This window comes from Schistocerca cancellata, chromosome 11 (assembly GCF_023864275.1).
Source record: "Schistocerca cancellata isolate TAMUIC-IGC-003103 chromosome 11, iqSchCanc2.1, whole genome shotgun sequence".
Lineage (NCBI taxonomy): Eukaryota > Metazoa > Arthropoda > Insecta > Orthoptera > Acrididae > Schistocerca > Schistocerca cancellata.
Window position 1 is genome coordinate 67,490,194 of NC_064636.1, and position 24,504 is coordinate 67,514,697.

General features: G+C 43.7%; 2 protein-coding genes across 2 annotated transcripts in view; both read right to left on the reverse strand.

The window, feature by feature from the left end:
• The window catches only part of LOC126108878 (speckle-type POZ protein homolog), a 231,171-nt gene that overhangs the window by 172,950 nt on the left and 33,717 nt on the right, over nt 1–24,504 (reverse strand). The gene's annotated exons all lie outside the window — the stretch shown is intronic.
• LOC126108208 (speckle-type POZ protein homolog) lies at nt 4,293–4,862 on the reverse strand. Its single transcript, XM_049913444.1, has one exon. It carries the CDS (start codon nt 4,860–4,862, stop codon nt 4,293–4,295), a length of 570 nt encoding a protein of 189 aa, XP_049769401.1.

Below are 24,504 nucleotides of genomic sequence, written 5' to 3' on the forward strand. Positions count from 1 at the left end.
GTGCATAACGAGTTTGGAATAATATAATGTTTTAAATTTTTTTCAAGAATGTAAACAATTGTAATATGTTTGTTGTTTAAACAAGGAATTTTGATGTTAATCTTTATTGAATAAAAGAGAAAGACACTGAATGATTTACAACACTGGCTCTATGTTCATTATAATTGGTTCAGGGAATGCACAGTGTCATCTCAAACACAAGATTTCTGATATGTCAAATAGCACATAAAATACTACATCATCATCATCATCATCATCATCATCATCATCATCATCATCATCATCATCATCATCATCATCATTTAAGACTGATTATGCCTTTCAGTGTTCAGTCTGCAGCTTGGCCCCCCTTATACAGTTCCTCCATGATCCCCTATTCAGTGCTAACATTAGTGCCTCTTCTGATGTTAAACCTATTACTTCAAAATCATTCTTAACCGAATCCAGGTACCTTCTCCTCGGTCTGCCCCAACTCCTCCTACCCTCTACTGCTGAACCCACGAGTCTCTTGGGTAACCTTGCTTCTCCCATGCGTGTAACATGACCCCACCATCTAAGCCTGTTCGCCCTGACTGCTACATCTATAGAGTTCATTCCCAGTTTTTCTTTGATTTCCTCATTGTGGACACCCTCCTGTCATTGTTCCCATCTACTAGTACCTGCAATCATCCTAGCTACTTTCATATCCGTAACCTCAACCTTGTTGATAAGGTAAATTGAATCCACCCAGCTTTCGCTCCCATACAACAAAGTTGGTCGAAAGATTGAATGGTGCACAGATAACTTAGTCTCGGTACTGACTTCCTTCTTGCAGAAGAGAGTAGATCGTTGCTGAGCGCTCACTGCATTAGCTTTGCTACACCTCGCTTCCAGTTCTTTCACTATGTTGCCATCCTGTGAGAATATGCATCCGAAGTACTTGAAATCGTCCACCTGTTCTAACTTTGTTCCTCCTATTTGGCACTCAATCCGTTTATATTTCTTTCCCACTGACATTACTTTCGTTTTGGAGATGCTAATCTTCATACCATAGTCCTTACATTTCTGATCTAGCTCTGAAATATTACGTTGCAAACTTTCAATCGAATCTGCCATCACAACTAAGTCATCCGCATATGCAAGACTGCTTATTTTGTGTTCACATATCTTAATCTCACCCAGCCAGTCTATTGTTTTCAACATATGATCCATAAATAATAAGAACAACAGTGGAGACAGGTTGCAGCCTTGTCTTACCCCTGAAACTACTCTGAACCATGAACTCAACTTACCGTCAACTAACTGCTGCTTGACTATCCATGTAAAGAACTTTAATTGCTTGCAAAAGTTTGCCTCCTATTCCATAATCTTGTAGAACAGACAATAACTTCCTCCTAGGATCCCGGTCATATGCCTTTTCTAGATCTATAAAGCATTGATACAATTCCCTGTTCCACTCATAACACTTCTCCATTATTTTCTGTAAGCTAAAGATCTGGTCCTGACAACCTCTAAGAGGCCTAAACCCACACTGATTTTCATCCAATTGGTCCTCAACTAATACTCGCACTTTCCTTTCAACAATACCTGAGAAGATTTTACCCACAACGCTGATTAAAGAGATACCTCTGTAGTTGTTACAATCTTTTCTGTTTCCATGTTTAAAGATTGGTGTGATTACTGCTTTTGTCCAGTCTGATGGAACCTGTCCCGACTCCCAGGCCATTTCAATTATCCTGTGTAGCCATTTAAGACCTGACATTCCACTGTATTTGATGATTTCCGACTTAATTTCATCCACCCCAGCCGCTTTATTGCACTGCAATCTATTGACCATTTTCTCCACTTCCTCAAATGTGATCCTATTTCCATCATCATTCCTATCCCATTCTACCTCGAAATCTGAAACATTACTGATCGCATTTTCACCTACATTGAGCAACTCTTCAAAATATTCCCTCCATCTGCCCAAGGCATCCACAGGATTCACCAGCAGTTTTCCTGACCTGTCCAAAATACTTGTCATTTCCTTCTTACCTCCCTTTCGAAGACTGCTAATTACACTCCAGAATGGTTTTCCAGCAGCTTGACCCATAGTCTCCAACCTGTTTCCAAAGTCTTCCCAAGCATCTCTTGGATGCTGCAATTATCTCTTTGGCTTTGTTTCTTTCTTCAACATAACATTCTCTGTCTACCAGGGTTGTAGTATGTAGCCATTTTTGATACGCCTTCTTTTTGCTTTTACAGGCTGCCTTGACTGTATCATTCTACCAAGCTGTTTGCTTCATCCTACTTTTACACACTACTGTTCCAAGACATTCTTTGGCCACTTCTAGTACTGTGTCCCTGTACCTCGTCCATTCCTTATCCAATGACTGTAATTGACTACATTCAACTAACTGGTACCTTTCTGAGATCGCTGTTATGTACTTGTGCCTGATTTCCTTATCCTGAAGTTTCTCCACTCTTATCCTCCTACATATGGACCTGACCTCCTGCACTTTCGGCCTCACAATCCCAATTTCACTGCAGATTAAATAATGATCAGTGTCATCAAAGAATCCCTGAATACACGTGTGTCCCTCACAGCCTTCCTGAATTCCTGATCTGTTATTATATAGTCAATGACAGATCTGGTTCCCCTGCCTTCCCAAGTATACCGGTGAATGTTCTTATGTTTAAAAAAGGAGTTTGTGATTACTAAGCCCATACTGGCACAGAAATCCAAGAGTTGTTTCCCATTCCTGTTGGCCTCCATATCCTCTCCAAATTTACCCATTACCTTTTCATACCCTCCTGTTCGATTTCAATCCTGGCGTTAGAATCACCCATGAGCAGAACACTGAAATACTACATAAGTATTAAAAGCTAAATGAAAAATAAATGATCATTCATCAGTGTTAGTGGCTATTAGACTTGAATGAACATATGTAACTGTAAGATGGTGCAGAAAAATGGTAACTCTGGTCGCACAGCCACTTTAAGCGTCAACGACTATCAGAGGTGGAACAGCAACAATGGATGGGATAGATAATGTCCTAAGGTGTGCCACAGGAGAATGGAGGCCTGTAGTGTTCACTGGGTGGCTATAGTAAAGCCATAGATCCACTGAAACACACACACACACACACACACACACACACACACACACACACAGGGGTGGACACCTGTTCGTCGAATACACAGTAAGGCACGGTATTCTGTGTGTCACAAAAGGGAACGTATCCAAGCACTGCGTGAGCTTTATGTAATACTGAGTACAGAGGCGAACAAAATGAGGTGGGAAGACTCAATTTTATGGGACCAGCTGGAACTGCTGCTAGGTCTGGCCTGTGATCCTGCGAGGTGGTCTCAGGCTGCAAGAGGTGTGAGCAGTCAGCCACTGGGGCACCGATGCTTACTTCACCTGGTTTTCTGAACATCTTCCATACAAGCCCTCACAGCAGAGCATTCTTTTATATTATGTGCCTTTAGAGCAATTAACATCTTCCGTGTACTGTCAGGATTTGGAGAGAACTAAGAATTATCTTGGAATAGTTACTGGCATATGGCTTGCACGTGGAAAGAAAGTGACAGACAACTACGTAACAGCCAAAGCTGTAATACTAAGGTGTGAATAGTGATTACTCTGATAGTCTCCTTTACTACATGAAGAAAATTCCACAGGTCAACATCAGCAACATAAAATTGTAGATAAGTTGCCGCCCTCCTCTAATCATTCTGCAGTACACTACCTTTCTCGAGGTGTCGGCTGTAAGTGACTTACTCGGTCATCATCTTTATGCAGTGTGGCACTATTCAAAGGTGTCTCATTGTCATCAGCCACAGAGGCAATGGACAACTGTAGAGAGTACTTTATGGGAACAGGCCTACAGCAACCAGTACAGGCTGCCGGTTGCAAACTACACCCGTCACTGCGCCTGAGCCTGTGCTGGGCAATACAGCTTTGTGTCCATAGCAGTCTGGCTCATGCTCTATTCACACAGTGAGTGTACCCTCTGTCATGACAGTTGATGCTAAAACCTAAGCAACCACTTTCTGTATACATGTAGTTTAATATAATGTCTACAAACTGGCTCTTTGATGATTTTTGTTAGCTAACATACCTGGTAATGAACACTGTTCAGTTTAGGGGATCACTGAAACTGCTACACAAAGGTAATGATAGCATTGTGAGCTATCGTGAAATGACTGTCTATGATGGTGTATTTTACAGCAGACACACATCTACGAAAATTCAGTGGGAAAAATTATACAGTTGGAAATACACACACCTAGAACCGAGAGACACGAATCATTGGGTTGTCTCACACTTACCTGGTTTTTGGTGGTGGATCGTACAGCAACCGGCTCACTTCAATCAAGTCTTCCGGCTGCTTCCGCATCGCATCTGCCCACCCCTGAGTGGCCATCACCTCGTGGGTACGTGCCTTAATAAATTCGATGGCGGCTCGCCTGAGGTCACTGCAGGAGTGGCGGACTGCGAGGGTGGCTGCGGCCGCCGCGGTCTCCACGGTCAGCTGAGCGGCCACCTGCCGCTCGCACTCCGCCTTCAGCCCCGACGCCCCGTACTTATCCGCTGCAGTCAGCAGCTGGGGGGCCGTGCCGGGCAGCTGGGGGACCCGCAGGGTGTACAGGTAGGAGACCAGCTCCCTCAGCACCGGGCCACTGATGTCGGCAATCCTCACCACGCCAGTGCAGGCCTCGAGGGTGTCGTGGGCGAACATGGCCGCGAATACGGGGCTCCTGTCCGCCAGGACGGCCCTGTGCACCACCAGCCGAGTGTCACCTGCCTCGAGTATCACCATGGCGTCGTCCCCGGCGTCCAGGAGTGCACCCAGGTTGACAGCCACCGTCTCTGTGATGTCCTTAACTGCTTCCATTGCGGACGATTCTGAAACACGGAGCAGCCGTTTCAGCATACAGGTGACTGACGATACTTCTACGAGTGACAGCCACACCTGTCTCCAGCGACAGTTGATAAATACAGGGTGAGTCACCTAACGTTACCGCTGGATATATTTCGTAAACCACATCAAGTACTGACGAATCGATTCCACAGATCGAACGTGAGGAGAGGGGCTAGTGTAATTGGTTACTACAAACCATAAAAAAATGCACAGAAGTATGTTTTTTAACATAAACCTTCATTTTTTTAAATGGAACCCCGTTAGTTTTGTTAGCACATCTGAACATATAAAGAAATACGTAATCAGTGCCGTCTGTTGCATTCTAAAATGTTCATTACATCCGGAGATATTGTAACCTAAAGTTGACGCTTTAGTACCACTCCTCCGCTGTTCGATCGTGTGTATCGGAGAGCACCGAATTACGTAGGGATCCAAAGGGAACGGTGATGGACCTTAGGTACAGAAGACACTGGAACAGCACATTACGTCCACATGCTAACACCTTTTTATTGGTCTTTTTCACTGACGCACATGTACATTACCGTGAGGGGTGAGGTACACGTACACACGTGGTTTCCGTTTTTAATTACGGAGTGGAATAGTGTGTGTCCCGACATATCAGGCCAATAGATGTTCAATGTGGTGGCCATCATTTGCTGCACACAATTCCAATCTCTGGCGTAATGAATGTCGTACACGCCGCAGTACATCTGGTGTAATTTCGCCGCAGGCTGCCACAATACGTTGTTTCATATCCTCTGGGGTTGTAGGCACATCACGGTACACATTCGCCTTTAACGTACCCTACAGAAATAAGTCCAGAGGTGTAAGATCAGGAGAATGGGCTGGCCAACTTATGCGTCCTCCACGTCCTATGAAACGCCCGTCGAACATCCTGTCAAGGGTCAGCCTAGTGTTAATTGCGGAATGTGCAGGTGCACCATCATGCTGATACCACATACGTCGACACGTTTCCAGTGGGACATTTTCGAGGAACGTTGGCAGATCATTCTGTAGAAAAGCGATGTATGTTACAGCTGTTTGGGCCCCTGCAATGAAGTGAGGACAATGTTTCAAGCGTCAACTTTAGGTTACAATATCTCCGGATGTAATTAACATTTTACAATGCAACAAATGGCACTGCATACTTCCGTGCATTTTTGTATGGTTTGTATTAAACAATTACACTAGCCCCTCTCCTCACGTTCGGTCTGTGGAATCTGTTCGTCAGTATTTGATGTGGTTTACGAAATATATCCAGCGGTAACGTTAGGTGACTCACCCTGTACAGTCCATCCTTAGTCGGTTCCAGCAGTATCACACCCTTTCTGTCCGACTGATGCCATTGGTGAATAACAGCAGATCTTTAATAATACCATTTTCAAGCTTTACCTTTTCTTTCAGCATATTTCATTTGGAGAACAAGCTCCAGAAGTGGCAAGGACATTATTTCTATCATTTTTTCTACAGTGCAATGTTATTTGGTGTGGAAGTGGTTTGAAATAGACGTCTACCAAAATACTAAATAGGCTGTACAGAATTATAGTATTACTCTATTCAACGAGATGTTCTCTTTACTTCTCCTGTTATTCAAGAAAACAACACTGTTTTATGACCTGAATCTGTATTATTCGTCATTTAACAAGCAGTCATGCATGAACCCTTGCAGGAGTTGCTTCACACAGCGGATGAAGTCTGTGTGTCGGGAGACTGACTCGTGCGTTCACAGTGAAAGATCGTGAAGTGGGTTCAGCCGAGTACGTAGTTCAAATTTTCATCCACCAGAGTACAGTAGCGGACAGACACATTCAAGAAACAGTCAGTCAAGGGAATGTTTTTGTGAATTGTAATGTTTATTACTTGAAGGATTTTTCTTTTATGTATGTACAGTTTTGTGTATGTTTTTAGTAGTGTGGATGCTGCGTGAATGTGGTCTAAAGTAAATATGTAGATCATTGTTATAGTGACAAACGCCGTACGAAGTAAAGTGAGAAATTTTTAATACACTGTGAATGAAGACGACGGGGAATTTTGTATTATAGTGTGTCAAGTATGTTTATGGTAAAGGGAAGCTAATTTCAGTGTAAATGAAAACAGTTAATAATGTAAAGTATAAATAAAGTACCAGAATGTTAAATATTTTGGAAAAAAGTACAGTTCGAGTGTGTTGTTTATTGATTTGTTAGTCATGAAAAAAGCGCGCTAACACAGGAGAATAATATTTTTTTTTTGGCCTTAATGTAGACTGAGCAATCAGAACAGAGTATTCTTCACGCATCTCTTCTCTTGCAAACGGAGAATGCTTACACCAATCTAAGAAGTCAGAGCCCAACCTTTCAATGGTACGGTCGTGTGTAGTATGAGCTCTGAAGGAAGTAGTTGTTTGCCAGTTTCATGTCTACATGTGCTACATGTCTGAACAGTGCCTTACAGTGAAGGTAAATAAATTCATTCATAGCGGTATCAACGAGCAGCAATACGGCAGGGCAGCGCTGCCAACTTACACGACAAGCGGGGACCCTGAAACTGGGACGGCGGCAGACGGATGAGGTCTGACACTCAGTTTCAGCACGCCGAGGCTGCAGCATTCGACAAAAGATAAGTTTGTTAGAACTGTTGTGTGTGTGTGTGTGTGTGTGTGTGTGTGTGTGCCCGAGCAACTAGCACACTTTAACAGAGAGGAGGAGTAGATCAGGCTGTTCCCGCTCGTCGGCTCCGTTGTGAGCCGCGGAGCGCTCCCTGCTCCAGGGAGCCGTGTCGCTCGCTGTGACCATTCAAGTGGGCCGGCACGCCGGCAAGCGTTTTGACGTGCCAGCTGCGTCTTACAAGATCGACAACCTCATACTCTTAGCTGCTACGATGTGGTGACATGCTAGACCAGGAAATACGGTGTTCAGGAAATAAGTAAGAAACAACTGCTTTACAAGAAGTTGCATATTAAATTTATTGGGCCTCTGTAGCTCGACATTTTCTTTTCATTACAATGTCGGAAATATCAGGCGTCAAAGTGTTCGCAGCGTTAATGCGGAGGATGGACTACATTGTTGCATCCTGAAGAAACGATCGTTCCTTACTTTTTACTCTTTTCATTGCTGAGAAAAGCTGCTCACAACAATATGTAGATCCAAAAATGCAAATGATCTGAGGGGTACTGTTGTGAAGCTTGGGAAATGTTTTTCGCTGTAATGAACGATATCATCGTGACAAATCCAACGTGTTGTAGTACCTCTCTTTCAACAAAGTTGAATTTTGGAAATCAATAATCTCCAATTGAAGTGACGATGACAAATCATGGGGGAAACTGAAAAAGGAGTGCTGAACACCTTAAGTTCCATTTTCAAACTAGTGAGGTCTTGGAATCGTGTTTCAAACGACGTGATGAGCTGCTTTCACTTTGCTTGGTAATAGCCGAAAGTAGTGCCTTCAGGTAGTTTTAAAGAAGCAAGACGATTGAAGAACGTTAAATGTCCACTACTCATCTGCCTTTCAAATAAACGTTACTTTTCCATGAACGCTTTGATCTGGTCGTGCATGTCAACGATTAGCTGCTCTTTGCCTTGCAATGACAGATTTAAATTATTCAGATGCATAGTTATGTCAGCTAGGAACGCCAGGTCTGACATCCATTTTATATCTTTCAGACAATGAATTTCTTCCCGTTTCATTTCGAGAAAAAGGGATATTTCCTCACGAATGGCAAAGAAAACATCGAGAACTTTTCCCCGACTCAGCCAACGAACTGTACTGTGGTAAGGTATATCCTCATACTCCGCTTCAATATCTTTCAGGAATCCTTTGAATTGGCCATGATTCATACCGTGACGCCGCACAAAATTCACACACTTCACGACATCTTTCATTACGCCACCTAGCTCTACTGTTTCAGCACATTGTGCCTCATGGTGAATAAAACAATGAAGAGTCAAAATGTCTTTCCGAATTCGTCCCTGAGTTTATTTTTCAAACGAGAAGCAAAACCACAGAACGGAGCTTATCCCACGGCAAATTCATATTGTCCACTGATTCACAAACAGCTTCAAAAATGTCACGTCCTGTTGCGGTGCAATCGAGTGCTACCACATCGAAGAGTTCTTCAGTTACTTGCAGCTCCATGTCGACACCACGCACAAAGACTGCAAGCTGAGCACAGTCCGATATGTCGGTGCTTTCGTCCAGCGCTAGCGTAAATTCAACAAAGCTCTCCGCCTTTTTCCTGAGCTGTGTCTCTAAATCCGCTGCCATGTCCAGGATTCGACGAGACATTGTTTGCTTCGACAGGCCTTTGCCTGCAACTCCCTTGGAAACAGACATTCTGCAACTGATACCATGCACGATTTTACGAGTGGTCCTACCAAAAACGGCTTGCCACTCGTCACAATAATGTGAACGACCCTGTAGCTTGCTCGAATTTCAGATTCAGTAGTGTTTTCTCCGCATTCATTCACCTGAAAATTATAAACGCATTACAGAACACTAACTATGTTGTACGATTTGATACCCTCCGTATTATGAAACGGTTTTTAAACATACTTCTCCTGGTAGGTCGTTCTTAAGCCTGGCTACCAGTTCTCTGCGTGCAACGCCTTCTACCTAATCGTAGTGCGCTGCGTGAAGACGTGTATAATGTCGTTGTATATTGTACCTCTTTGCAGAATTAAATACCTTAAATGACATACAACACACTGCGGCGACCATCCCTCTCAACGAATAGAAAGATATCCTCCAACAGAGGTACAGGGCTACCGCTTCTGTCATAGCTGTCATTGAACACGGATTATTGCGTCGGTTGCGACTGCATGCGGCCAGGGGGCAGTGAGTTCGCTTTCCCCCTCCACGCGGGCTCCGAGCTGCCGCAGTGAGCGCTCCGGCTCCCTGGAGCTCGGTTGGAACAGCCTGGAGTAGATGTTAAAGTAAAAGAGGAGGTTTTTGAGGATGTTTCTTTGTTATTTACGGACGGTGAAGTAGACTTTGCTTCAAGTACGTCAGTTGATGTAACTAGTGGAGACAATGAAGATCCTGAAAGTCACATTAAGCCGGCCAGAGTGGCCGAGCGGTTCTAGGCGCTACAGTCTGGATCCGCGCGACCGCTACGGTCGCAGGTTCGAATGCTGCCTCGGGCATCGATGTGTGTCATGTCCTTAGGTTAGTTAGGTTTAAGTAGTTCTAAGTTCTAGGGGACTGATGACCACAGCAGTTAAGTCCCATAGTGCTCAGAGCAATTAGAAAAAAGTCACATTACGCATGAAATCGGTAACAATCAATTGCGTGATGACAATATTGGTAGTGTTACTGAATCGAATGTGGATACCACATTCGGAATAGTACCGAAGGAAAATGATAAACAGGGAACAGTAAAGCAGAAAATAGAACAAAGAAGATATGTTTGCAGCATTAATGGATTCTATGAAAGATGGACGTACTAATTTGGCTGAAACAACTGATCAGAACATCAATGGAAAACTTGAAAAGCAGACTGCGGTTTTAAAAGATATGTGGGAAAATGATCTGAAGTCATTAGAAAGTAAAGTGGATGGCAAAATTTCTAAAGTTGAGAATAACTGCCAACAATCCACTAGAACTGTAGAAAGTGAATTAACAGATGCCTTGAAAAAAGTTGCTATTGGAAACAAAAAAAGGGCAGATGTGATAAAAGAAAGAGTGCAGAAACTAGGTCAAAATAACGGCGGTAGAGTGTGTGTGTGGTAAGATCACAAACTGTTAGGCAGTAAAATCAGTTCTGAATATGCCAAATGTATGACTGAAGTAAAACGTGTGTCCGACTGAATGGGCGTGACAGAAGAAAATGTTCGTCAGCTAACTAACCAGGTAGAAGAGGTTGAAAATAAGTCTGGTGAGCATAGCAGTAGATTATGCCAAGTTGAAACTAACCTCAGATATGGAACAAACAGTAGTGGGTGTAGTTTTGTTGCAGCATCATCTGAAATATCATATGTCGCTAACAGGCAGTTTTCACGTTTTGATTCAACAGAAAATGTACATCCAAAAGAATTTTGGAATGACTTCAAACGAGTTCTATCTAGTTTGTGGTCAGACAAAAAATAGGGTTCATTACCTCTCAATTCTAGGAAGAGGCTAGAATTTGGAGGGTTATCGCTACTAAACAGTACGATACTTCAGATAAATTTAAAGAGGCGTTTTTTAAAGAATATTGGGGCAAGCAAAAACAAATGGAGTTGCTAAATAGCTTCTGGGCTAGGGAAACGTTTAATGCCAGGAAGGAAAGCTTAAGAAAGTTTGCGTTAAAGTGGACGACAAAGTTTGCGTTAAAGTGGACGACAAACTTTTCATATTTAAACAACAAAGCCGAGACAGAGGAAATTGTTATGGGCCTGGAAGGTAAATTGCCCATGAACTGGCGAAACAAAGTTATTGCAGCTCCTAGGGATGACGTTTATAAATTTATTGCTATTTGGAGAGAGTTGACAAGTTGTTCCATGAGGAGGAGCATGCAAATCGTAACATCAGACCACCAAATAATGCAGAACCGCGGCAGAATGCAAACGTTAACAGAACTGGTGTGTACCCCGGAAACAGCAGGAGGTGGCGCTACCCAACAAATGATAGGCGAAATAATGGGGAGCAGGTGCACAATTATCGGCCGTATTCTCCGGTGCGAGAGGATGACGATGAGCCAAGGTGACAGCAAATGGTGGTGGACATAAGAAATGGTACAGAATCCGTTAAACTAAATGCCGTCTGTGAAAGGGCTAGCGTTTACAAGATGGGAATTAGTAATTTGAACACGCTAGCAAAACCCTTTGAACGTGTTAGAACTAAACAGGCTGGGACTGTGAGTGAGGAGCAGAAGAAGGTAGTAACAACAGACGAAACGACCTATATACACACATCTGTACATTTAACAGAGGTCTAGGAGATTTTTTGGACAGACATAAAATAAGCACTGTATTGCAGACGAAACGGGTGATGAATTAGCGGAGAACGTCCTTAGCAACCAAGTTGAAGTCTAGTCATGTTCTGGGGAAGGAATAAGTACAGAAGCTGCAGAATTACAAGAGATTGGTGATGTCAGTATAGAAGAAATACTACTGTCTATAAATGACATTTGTGAGGCTATAAGGGAGAGGCGGGAAAATGGTGGTCAGCCAACTAATCGTGGAAAAGAGAGAGAGAGAGAGAGAGAGAGAGAGAGAGAGAGAGAGAGAGAGAGAGATTGGGGGGGGGGGGGGGGGGGGAAGGAGAACACGGAGAATGGCGAAACGCCGGAAAAAATTTTTGAGCTGTCATTAGTGAACAGAATAAATAGTATGGGGGAGAAAGGTGATGTGGGTAATTCTGCAAAAATCTGTGTAATTTCTGGAAACAGGGAAGATTTCGATAGAAGAGAGGTTGTGAACGATTTTTTGGAGCAGGGTTCTGACACCAGCAATGAATGGGAGGTGTTGAGTCAGCCAGTAATCAGTCTGCAAGTGTGTAGCGAAGAAGTGCAGTGCTTGGCAGATAGTGGCAGTGATTTACGTGCTGTGGGTAAAAGTTTGTTAGGATCGTTGCCAAATAGAAATGAAGTTGTAACAATGCCAGTAACGGGGCTGCAGATAATTGTAGCTACAGGAAAAGTTAAAAACCTTTTAAACAGGAAGTTCTGTTGCGATTAAAAATAAATGGTGTACTCCATGACTTGCTTATAATCCCTGATCTATGTATAAAAATGCCAATTGCCGTAGATTTCTTTAACCAGTACAAAGGGAGATTAAGTTTTAATGAAAATGTAATTTTTGAAAGTAATGGAAAATGACTTAACATTTAAACTAGTTGCCCATCCAGCGGAAATAGTAATTTTATTTCCTCAAAAATGTGAAGGCACGTTTTCACAAACTCACTTTGGACTAAAGAAAGGAAAAAAAAACATGTGCAGGACTGGTGGTGTTTACGTTGACCCCCCCCCCCCCCCACACACACACACACACACACACTTAGCGTTAAATGAATGTTGCTTTCGTTCTGTACAATTTTACTCCTTGTTTTCCACATGGCTAATTTGCGTAACAGAAAAAAATGATATGCGTAGCAAATTCTTTCTACATCAGTGTCAGATCACTCGTTCTTCAACATCAGTTTATAACTTTGTACTCCAACTCGTGTGACTTCCTTCACAGAGCCAAAGTCATGATATTTGAGGTGTTTATGTTCGACGCTGCCTTTTTTTCTACACTTGTACAATTAAAGCTTCAATCTAGGATTGTGGTTACACCAAGACAAGCTGCATATGTATCTGAAACGCTGGAAGGTTTGCAAGGGAGTCAACTGACGGACTGTGAGTACTTTCATCATTTTGGTCTTACGTTTCTACTGTTCTGTAGTGAGAGTCATTCTACAGTCCAGACCTATTGTGGGAATGTGTGTAAGGTTTCCGACCAACAGATAAAATAAAATGTTTATGAACCCCAAAAAAGGCACGCCATAAGATTATGTAAACGCAAACAACAACGTAACACACGAATCAGCTGAATTTTTTCAACGAACCCCGCGGCAGAATAGAAGGACTCACCCATGAGAAACTCTTCAGTTTCGATTGGAAAGCGCTTGGATTACTGCTAAGATATTTGAATTCTTGTGGTAGCTTATTTAAAATAGGCGCAGCTGTACACTGCACTAGAGGCAAGGGAGTGCGATCCTGTAAAAATTACTGATTCTTCCTACAGGAAAGATTACGAGCTTTCCACAAATAACTTACTGTAACAGAAAACGAGTACTTCTGAACATTTTCATGTATGACATCGGTAGCACCTATCATCACAGTGGGTAACGCAAAGTTGTTCAATGCGCTAACAGTTTCGCAAACCGTCGACTTTTACACGCATGTTCGGCACAAACTGTTCTCCTGGTTCGCCGATGACATTGTAATTCTGTCAGAGACAGCAAAGGACTTGGAAGAGCAGTTGAACGGAATGGACAGTGTCTTGAAAGGAGGGTATAAGACGAGGATAATGGAGTGTAGTCGAATCAAGTCGGGTGATGCTGAGGGAATTAGATTAGGAAATGAGACACTTAAAGTAGTAAAGGAGTTTTGCTATTTGGGGAGCAAAATAACTGATGATGGTCGAAGTAGAGAGGATATAAAATGTAGACTGGCAATGGCAAGGAAAGCGTTTCTGAAGAAGAGAAATTTGTTAACATAGAGTATAGATTTAAGTGTCAGGAAGTCGTTTCTCAAAGTATTTGTATGGAGTGTAGCCATGTATGGAAGTCAAACATGGATGATAAACAGTATGGACAAGAAGAGAACAGAAGCTTTTGAAATGTGGTGCTACAGAAGAATGCTGAAGATTAGATGGGTAGATCACATAACTAATGAGGAGGTATTGAATAGAATAGGGGAGAAGAGGAGTTTGTGGCACAACTTGACTAGAAGAAGGGATCGGTTGGTAGGACATGTTCTGAGACATCGAGGGATCACCAATTTAGTATTGGAGGGCAGCGTGGAGGGTAAAAATCGTACAGGGAGACCAAGAGATGAATACACTAAGCAGATTCAGAAGGATGTAGGGTGCAATAGGTAGTGGGAGATGAAGAAGCTTGCACAGGATAGGGTAGCATGGAGAGCTGCATCAAACCAGTCTCAGGACTGAAGACCACAACAACAACAACAACAACAACTAGGAATATCTTGTTTCGCTAGGTGTCGATAACTCAAGAAATTAGTACCAATGGAGTCAAAAAAATAAGAAGGGAAGTATAAGTACTGATATATCGCCAAAGATAAAGTTCCCTGTGTTTACGAATTAGCAAAATATTCTCCTTGTGTGCTATCATTCGCCAACCTTTCGTTTCGATGTCTCGAGCGGTTTAGGAGATACGAGAGATGTTGCGCGTATTTCATTCTCGTCTCGCGGGCGTGAGATTGGAAGTGAGCGCGCTACATAGGATCCGTTTTCTCGAGATCGGAGGCAGATAGAGACCTCCTCCCAAGTCTAAACAAAAATTCAACATGTTGACTAAATTTCAAACGCAACAACATATGGTGTAACCAAACGCAAAATCGTAGCGACCCTTATTTTTCATTGCAGGCTTTTCGAAGTTTGCGTAGCGTCTTACTATAATGTGTATACCGCAATAAGTATGACCATTAGCGAGATGATGGGCACTTGGCCACGAAGCTGCCATATAACGCTACAAGCAAGTAAAAAATGAAATATTTTTACTGAGTAGTTTCTGTAAAATCGTTTGAGAAAGATTACAGTGTGCGCGCGCTTCGTTTCTGTCAGCGGAGAGCGCCGTCAGCCGGCGCGTGCAAAACACGTGCACGCGTCTCGACACGCGTTGGACACGCGCGGCACGCGTGATTCGTGCGCGTCGCGCTGTAGCGTCTTCCTGTTACGAATGTACCGGTGTACTCTCATCTGCATAACTGTTAATTCGTTACATCGCCCTTTACCCGTAGCAATCAAATCTAAACATGAAGTACTAAAAACTAATATTGCGATGCATAGTGTAGCAGCAATGAGTTACCACCTGCACTTTACGGTGTGTGGTGGAGGGTATTTCGTGCACCGAGGCCATTCGACTCTGCGCCTCGCTGGCTTCCCGCCCACCCCCGCCAGCGAAATCGACCATCACCAGCGTGGCCGCGTGACGTCACCTCCCGCCGCTGCCGACCCTGAACTGGCGACGCGCACTTATCTGCACCCACCGCGCGGACGCCCGCTTCCTGCCGACAAACCGCAGTGCCGCAGTGCAAGCGTATCTCCTCGACGCTTTCAGGCCTGCAGCGAAATGAGCGAGACGAGAAAATTCGAGGAACTGCAGCCTACACACGGGCCTACCGACGAAGACGCCAGCCACGTACCACTCGCGAGCGGCACAGCCAAGGCGGATGGGAGCAGTCAGTGGTACCAGAGTACCCTCTGCCACACACTGCCACGCGGCTTGCCGGCACGTACATACAGACTTAGGTGTTGGACTAGCAGGTTTGCTGAAAGTCCTACAGCGGCATGAGGTCCAGTGCAGAGGTCTCACAAGTCACATCCAGTATAAACCCCACCCCACGCCACGCCCGATTCTGTCAAGACTACAACTCGCACTTATACTACACGTGTAATCTATTACTTTACAAATGCGCCACTGTCTCGAATATTTGACGTTATGCATGGAAGCGAGAGAAACGTTTGAGAAGGTTTGAGATAATGTTCAAACTTTGTTGCAAGTTGCCCAGTGCTGTCACTCCCAGACAATGGATGAACGTATCGTGGGTTATTTGGGCTCCACGAGATGCGATGGCAATCTCTGTATCTGTCTCGTTCAGCGTAATACTTGTCTCGCTGTAAGAGGGCTTTGAACACAAGTTTGGACCTCTTAGCGAGCAGTTTACGACATAACTTTTAAATTTGCCGGATAACAGAGTGAAATACTGAGAATAAAATTTTTGTTGCCTCCAGAAGTCGTTTGAGGCGCCTTAGTTTAACGCCATAGGTTCACCTACGTAACTATTTGTAAGAGGCTTGTACAGACGACGTGGGTCATTTGTAGTTTGATGTAGGCTTGTCGATATAAACGAATTTTATTTAGTCAAGACGGAGTCCGAAGTATCCTACTTACTTCACCAGAGTACTTTCAGTCACAGTTTCACTTCTAAACATGGAATAAAATTTCCAGAGTGAAATTTTCGCTCTGCAGCGGAGTGTGCACTCATATTGAACTTCTTGGAAGATTAAAACTGGGTGCCCGACCGAGGCTCGAACTCCCGACCTTTGCCTTTCGCGAGCAAGTGCTCTACCACTTTGTTTTTGCATTTTGTTCGTTGTTGATCGTTGTGTACGTCACTACGTCACATGACATTCGGTCAGGTTCGTTTGTTGATCCTTGGACTCAGTTTTTTTTTATTGCAGAGGCCAAACAGCTCTCTGACCGAACACGCTCAGCTACCGTGCCGGCTTACCTGAGCTGCCGAAGCACAACTCAAAACACCTCCTCATAGCTCTACTTCCGCAGCAGAGCACTTGCCCGCGAAAGGCAAATGACCCGAGTTCTGGACTCTCGGCCCGGCACACAGTTTTAATCTGCCAGGAAGTTTCGTGCAATAAAATTTGTTTCGCGAGAGGCCGTGTCTGAGGGAACAAGTAATTTTCTTTCATTTCTATTCTGTCACTTAGTAGCAAGCTCAGTTTATTCTACCTAAATGAGTTGTGAAATGCATGTTGCTGCCTTTTCAGATCACTACAACGAAAAAATTTGTTTGTTTTGAGATTAAACTGAGTAAATACTGTCAATTATAACAGCTGTCTGTACTTTGCCGCTCTTTATACTGAATTCAACTATTAGTACCGGCATCAGTTGCAACATTTTTTGCAAACAAATCTGGCACTCTTCGGACAGCACGGGGCGACTGCGCGCCGCCTCCCCGTCTCACAGCCGGCGGGCCGGGGCAGCGGCTCTCAGGTCACGTGACCCCCTCCGCCGCCAGCAACGAAAGCCGCAAGCCACGACCTTGGCGCTTCGTGCAGCGTTTCATTGCTTTTTCCGAGAAGCGAGCACACGCAACGCTTACTGCGACAGAACGCTGCCTAACGAACAAACAACTCCGTCGCTCGCTTCTCCCTACGTCATCGCCTGTATTTTCAGTAGTTATTTTGATTTCAGTCTTAACCGAGAAGCTCATAAGTCACAAGTACATAACGTAATTAATTCGCATGATCTGGCCATTCATCTTATAGCGATTCAGTTGACTGCCTGCTGCCCACGCAAGAGCTTAAAATTTTCTGTCTGCTCCTATGTACTGCGCAAAGTACGACGGTCGAAATGTTTATTTTGCAGCAGCAGTTTTTGCAGTAAGCGGTAGTAATATTTAACAGTTCGTAATAAGAGGGTGTCATCTGTGCTGTGATTGGCTGAGGCAGAACACACTGAGCAGTCGCCGTATCCGGTTTCATACAATCTGCGCTTTGGTGCCACATTGGCTCACTTTATATTGAAACCTACGTCCAAAGCAAAAAAGTCCACCGAACACTCGATATACCTGCGCAATTTCTTACAATACAACGGCGCAAAATAACGCAATACCAAAACGTCATCCCCGTAAGCTGCAGTTACTTTAGGGTCAAATACCAAGTTTAATTTCCGCCGTTTCAGTGTAAGGCCAACACTGTGGATCACCGCACAAAACTGTTGAGGTCATAGTAGTTTTGAATACTCCTGTCTGAAAAATTTCGTTCCAGAAAAGCCACGTTCATAAACGTTTGCATCAGCTGGAAACACTGTACTATTCGTCATGTAAAGAGTGGGTATTGCATCTCATAATGCGAGAAAAGACCCTACCACAGCAATTACACTTTTTCAAGACCTTCCCAGTGACCTCTGCTCGTGTTGAGACAGTATTTGACTGCCGTGTCGTCTACAGAGACCTGACTACTGGACCGACGTAAGGGGTCGTGGGTTCCCTCCCAGCAGTTGCTTTCCTGCTCAGAAATCCGCGCCCCGCCGTGGTGTGTCAGAGCGTGGCGGTATCTGCTGGACCGCGGCCACACAGGACGGGCCTGGGAATTATTTTTGCATTTTTCATTATTATTCACTATCGTTGTTGGTTCGAGTATTTAGCTTTGCTGCCACTCGTTCTCGGCCGACGGTAAACTGCTACAAAGATAATAAACATCAAATAAAAATTTGATTAATAAAAAGATAAAAAATCCGCTCCTTATTCTCATATCAAGTAGACAGACTTTCACCCCAATTAATTCTGAGACGACAGGTAAGACTGCGTACTTCCGTAGGTTCAAAAATGGCTCTGAGCACTATGGGACTCAACTGCTGTGGTCATAAGTCCCCTAGAACTTTGAACTACTTAAACCTAACTAACCTAAGGACATCACACAACACCCAGCCATCACGAGGCAGAGAAAATCCCTGACCCCGCCGGGAATCGAACCCGGGAACCCGGGCGTGGGAAGCGAGAACGCTACCGCACGACCACGAGATGCGGGCTACTTCCGCAGGTGATGTACATCGAAGATACCCCTAAAATATAGATACACTTCTCGTTCAATTTCGCATCAAGAACTTACTTACATTTCACCATGCAATATGCAACAAAGTTTTCCAGATGAATAATTCCTATAATTTATGCCACACAACATTTTCACCGTGTACATGATTATGGCGCGATTCACTCTTAAGAGAAGGTTCATCGAATTACCCTGCGACTAATTATTTCCCGTTATACTTTCCCAAGAGCACGCGAGAAAAATGCACACTTCAAGACGTTCCACGACAATTTTAATTCTCTTGTTTTATTGCGATGGTCATTTCACTCTATGCAGCGAAGTATTCTGGTATTGGCAGGACAAAACTGGTGACTAAATTTCGTGAAAAGATCTCGCCCCGACGAAATGGACTTTCACTTATTGTCATCGCAACTCGCGTATCATATCCGTGGCACTTTCTCCCCTACTTAGTAATAAAACAAAACTAACTGTCCTTCTTTGGACTTTTTCAATGTTCTCAGTCAATCGCATCTGGTAAGCATCCCTTCTCCACAGCAAACATTCCGAACGAGGAGACGTCAAGGGATCACCAATTTAGTAGCGTGGTGTCGGCCGTATCTCCAGCAGCTCTATTGTATCTACTAAGTGTTCTGCCAATAAAATGCGCTCTTTGGTTCGCCTTCACAACAACATTTTCCATGTGTTCTTTCCAATTTAAGTTGTCCGTAATGGTAATTTCAGTCGGTTTTGCATATAGCTTAACACGTCATTATGTAGGATCAGTTACCAGTATCCGTACAAACAAGTTACCGTCTCCAAATCATTTTGCATTTGGTTTCGATGTTCTGCTGACCTTACCAGACGGTAAATGTAATAATTTTATACAGTCTAAAATGGCTGCTCACTAAAATGGCTGCTCACATTATCTAGTAAAGCAATTACGTACGTCAGGAACGGCAGAGGACCTTCAACACTTCCTCGGAGCACCATAGATGCACCTTCTGTTTTACTCGATGACTTTCCTCGAATGACTACGAACTGCGACCTTTCTGCGAGGAAATGACGAATCCAGTCGCACAGCTGGGAAGGCACTCCCTGGACACGCCGTTTCAAATGGTTCAAATGCCTCTAAGCACTATGGGACTTAACATCGGAGGTCATCAGTGCCCTAGACTTAGAACTACTTAAACCTAACTAACCTAAGGCCATCACACACATCCGTGCCCGAGGCAGGATTCGAACCTGCGACCGTAGCAGCAACGCGGTTCCGGACTGAAGTGCCTAGAATCGATCGGCCACAGCGGCCGGCGACACGCAGTTCGATTACAAGTTGCATGTGAGGACCGCTGTCAAGAGCCTTCCCGAAATTCATAAATATCGAATAGATTTGAGATCCTCTGTCGACAACGCTCATTATTTGGTGTGAAAAAAGAGCTAGTTGTGCTTTACAAGAAATTTTTTCTACAAATCGCTTTCTTTGAGGTAACTCATTTTCGAAATTATTCTGCAGATTGATTCCAGTGATACGAGGCTGTCTTTCATCGCATTACTCCCATTTCCTTTCTTGAGTATTGCTGTGACCCGTGCGACTTTCCTGTCTTTAGGTACGGATGTTTCTTCGTGTGAGTGGTTGTATGGGGTCCATCAGACGAGCCTTGATGCTGACTATTTACTTTACCAAAGTAGAATATTCAACAAGAAGAAGATTAATCACCTCTAAAGTATCACTGCACTGTTATGTTCCACAACAACGTCTGAAGCAAGAGATCAAACTGGTAACTGTATCTTTCAGCATCACTCAGTACGGCTGTAAATACACATACAGAGGCAGGCAGGTTATGTGGGGGGTCAGCATGAAAATATCACCAGTGGCTGTCTTGAGCCCCAGTGGGGAGAGTTCAGCAGTACTGTGCGACACGCTTCCGGCACTTTGTCTACCATCAGTTAAGCATAACTAGCAAAGGTCACCTACTACTTTTAGCGTCTCTTTTCATAATCTAATTTCCTCAGAATCGCCTAATATAATCTGGCTACATTGTATCGCTTTTGTTGATCTTGTATCTTCCTTCCACGACACTGTCCATTACGTTTAACTCCTCTTCCAATTCCTCAGAAAACCTCAAAAACTTGGATTACAGAGAAAAGCCCCAAATACTAAACGTCCTTTCCCAAAACTGTTTCACTGACGAATATTGGTCCGTAGTTCCGCCTTTAATAATCGCACAAACGTCAAAATAGCAGATATCGAAAGATGCGACCATGTGATAGAAAACCAAGTGGAATCGCAAGAGAAAGTGCTACTGCGCTTTTTCTGAGAACTGTCTTGAGCCGCTATTTCGGGAACCCACACACATTGGGAATGTTTTAGACGATGAAACTAGAAAGTGACCTGACGCTATAGATATTGTAACTATAAGGATCTCTATTTCAACGTAGGGACGATGGTTACTGAAGCTAACACATGCTTCACGAAGCCTACGAGAATATCTATGATGGATATAGTAGATAGGCAGGTATTAGTATCTTAAGACAATGAATAGGCATCATTTAATTTCGATATTATGGACGTGAAAGAATTATGGACAAGGTGTAAAATAATTGGAAATTGCGCTCTGAAGCAGTACGAGCCGAGTGAGTGGATTAAGGGCAGTTTAATCACAAAATTGCGGAAAACCCAAAGCATACAACTTCCATGTCATAACTCACTTTGCCAAGTACCTGAGAAAATTCTAATCCCACGGCACAGCTGGGGTGTGATCCAAAAGGAGAAAGTAACCTACTTCCTGCCGCTTTACGGTGTGTGGTGGAGGGTACTTTCAGCACCAGGGCCTTTCTGCGCTCCTCCGGCGCGCCGCCTTCTCTGCCGCATATGCCCCTTCCCCCCCCCCCGCCCTCCTCCTCCAACTACTGCCAGTACTTTTCCGCGGGTGTGGCCGCATTGCGTCAGCTGCTCGGGGAAGTCCCGGCCTCTGTGGAGTCCGGGCTGGCCGCAGCGGACGCAGATGTCTCCACCGGCGGCAGACCGCTCCCTGGCGGCAGACCGCTCTCTCCCGGCGGCTTTGTTGTGTGTCTCCCCAGCGTCCAGGCTTGCAGACACAGTGTTTACTCCCGCGCATGTCAACAAAACGCCAGCCACACCCGAGTATTCTGGCTGTTGTGTCGTTTGTGCCCCGAAAGAGGCTTCCAGTGTGGAAGCTTCACTCTTGCCAGCTGAGCTAGCCGCCCACGCCTTACGACAACTTTAAACATGTCCAGATAGGCAAACTTCATCTGTCGTGCGTCACAAAATTAATGTCAGCAAGTTTTACAACAGTATACGCTACCCTGCAGCGTTCACGGTTCATTCTGTTACCTCCTTTATACGGAAGATATGCAAGCGTCACATCTGACACACTAAAAAAACTTACAAAATTGCAATTTGTGATGTTTTTCCGATAGACAATCTGTTTGCGTGTGAGAAACATAACCTCAGTAGAAACGTTACCACCGATCTGTGGTTCATCTAGCTTGGAAAGAGTTTTACATTTATTGTGAAATTTATTCCCATTTCGCGAATCCGAATTGACGTCCGCTATTTGCGAAACATGAAACGTTTTGCCGGAGCGGGACTCGAACCCGAATCCCGCACAAACTTCCATGTGCCACAAACGGCTCACGTAAATCCAGATTCGTGAAATGCGAATCCATTTCGCTTTATTTACGCAGCTGTAATCGTGAGACGAGAGAGAGTGTATGCATCTCCCAAGGGCAGTGTAATGTGATACAGAGATGGTATTGACACAGCCATTGTAACCATCGAGTTCTATTTGTTTCAGAATATCTAGGCGTTACTGTAGCTCGATTAAGGATCTAGTTGAATACACTGGAATATGCAGTTGGAACTATCGTGCATTGACGAAGACGGAGACTATTGGGTTAAGATTTCCCAGAGCAGTCTTGTCAGGGCGCGAATAAGCGCATACATCTGTGACGTGGCCCACTTATACTTCGATAACGATTTGTCTCTACTTCGAAATTACGCTGTCTGCTTCGCGTGCGGTAGTTTCAACTCTCATTTCTTGCACAGAAGGACGCAGATTTCATTTCCATTCCGAGCTCAGTAGCAAACTGCACTCGTGAATGACGCTAGCAGGACGGTGTCTTACACATTGATGTCTTCTGATGTCACTTAAACGATGTGAAAACGGCGTCTTCCTTATAGGTAAAACACAGCATATGTTGATAATTTTGAAATTTGTCTCTGCTTGTACGTATTTAAACTGATGTCTGCATATAACTACCAAAAAGAGGTATCACGTTTTTGTGAATAAAGTTAACACACTAGAGAGAACAAGACGGGCTTCATGTCGTACAGACAAATGTGCCCGCCGATATGCAGCATGTAACACCATAGCTCTAATGCTCTACTGATTCATTTTGCCTTTTGTTTTATTTAATGTCAGATCGTTGAGTCTCTCTAAATGATGTCTGATTGAATCGATGACAAAATTGTATAGTCCTTTCTTTGTAAAAACTCTGATGTCATGGTTTGATTCTATGCAATGTAGTGTATCATTTAAATTCTTTGTCTCATTCGGAGGGAGACAAAACTTAATGTACATAATTGTAATTTTGTTTAAATAATTTTTTGTAGAAATGTCAATATATGCTAATGTTCTGTTTCTTTTTAAACGTTTGCTGTTATGTAAACTGCTGACCTTCACTTAGGGTTCTTAAGTTATTTCATATGTAAAAGGTGTTGTGGTTCCCCTCGGGAACGGAACTTTGTAGCACGCGCTAAACGTGGTGGGCATGGACAGAAAGGTGGAAGCAAGAGTCAGTCGGGGCCGAGCTACCAAACTGTCAACTGCTCACGTAAAAGTTGTGTTCTGTGCTGGTACCGAGAGAGGCTTTCCGTGGCGCTTTCCAATGCCTCGGATGGATGGATGGATAAAGAGCTGGAACTATTCTTCAATTGATATCCATCATCTCCACCAAGAAATGACAGGGTCCAGCAGTTCTACCTGCAAATCCACCTACCTACATGCAATCGCCACCACATTGCGCAGCCACTGAAAAGGAACCAAGGAATAGTAGAAATGTATGGTAAAGGACCAGCTCATTGGATGTTTTAGTGTGGACAAATACAAGGTAACTTATACTCGAACTCTTATACCTACCTTGATTTTTTTATCCTTAGTCACACAACCACTTAGGGTCCTTCCCATGCTAAAGTGATTACCGAGTGTCTTTATTGAAAGAACATTAAACCTCAGTGTTTGAGCAGAACTGAGTAATATAGTAAATAATGCTTGCTGAAAATAATTTCTCTATTAAAACTGCTTATTAAAATTTTATTGCCAACTTCTAAAGTGAAAGTCCTCAAAACTGAGGCTTATGAAGTTTGCTTAGTAAATGATGACAGTGCAGTCTGTTGAAAATCAACCACATCAAAAATCTTAACCACATCAAATCTTATAACCACATCAAGTTGTGTTCTACTGCAGTAAGAGTTGAGAACTAATACTATTGGAGGTTTACATGTTCATACTTGTTAAGGCCTTGTTTCTTCAGCGTATTGAAATTGTGTTTAGTATGCTCTGCTACAGTGGTCATGATTAAGGGCCCCTTTCCACTCAAAGTAGTTTCTACTATTCTTGCTATTCAAGTGAAATTCTGTACAA

Excerpts from the sequence above, each read along its gene's own strand:
- LOC126108208 (XM_049913444.1), bottom strand. The coding sequence starts at position 4,862 with ATGGAAGCAGTTAAGGACATCACAGAGACGGTGGCTGTCAACCTGGGT.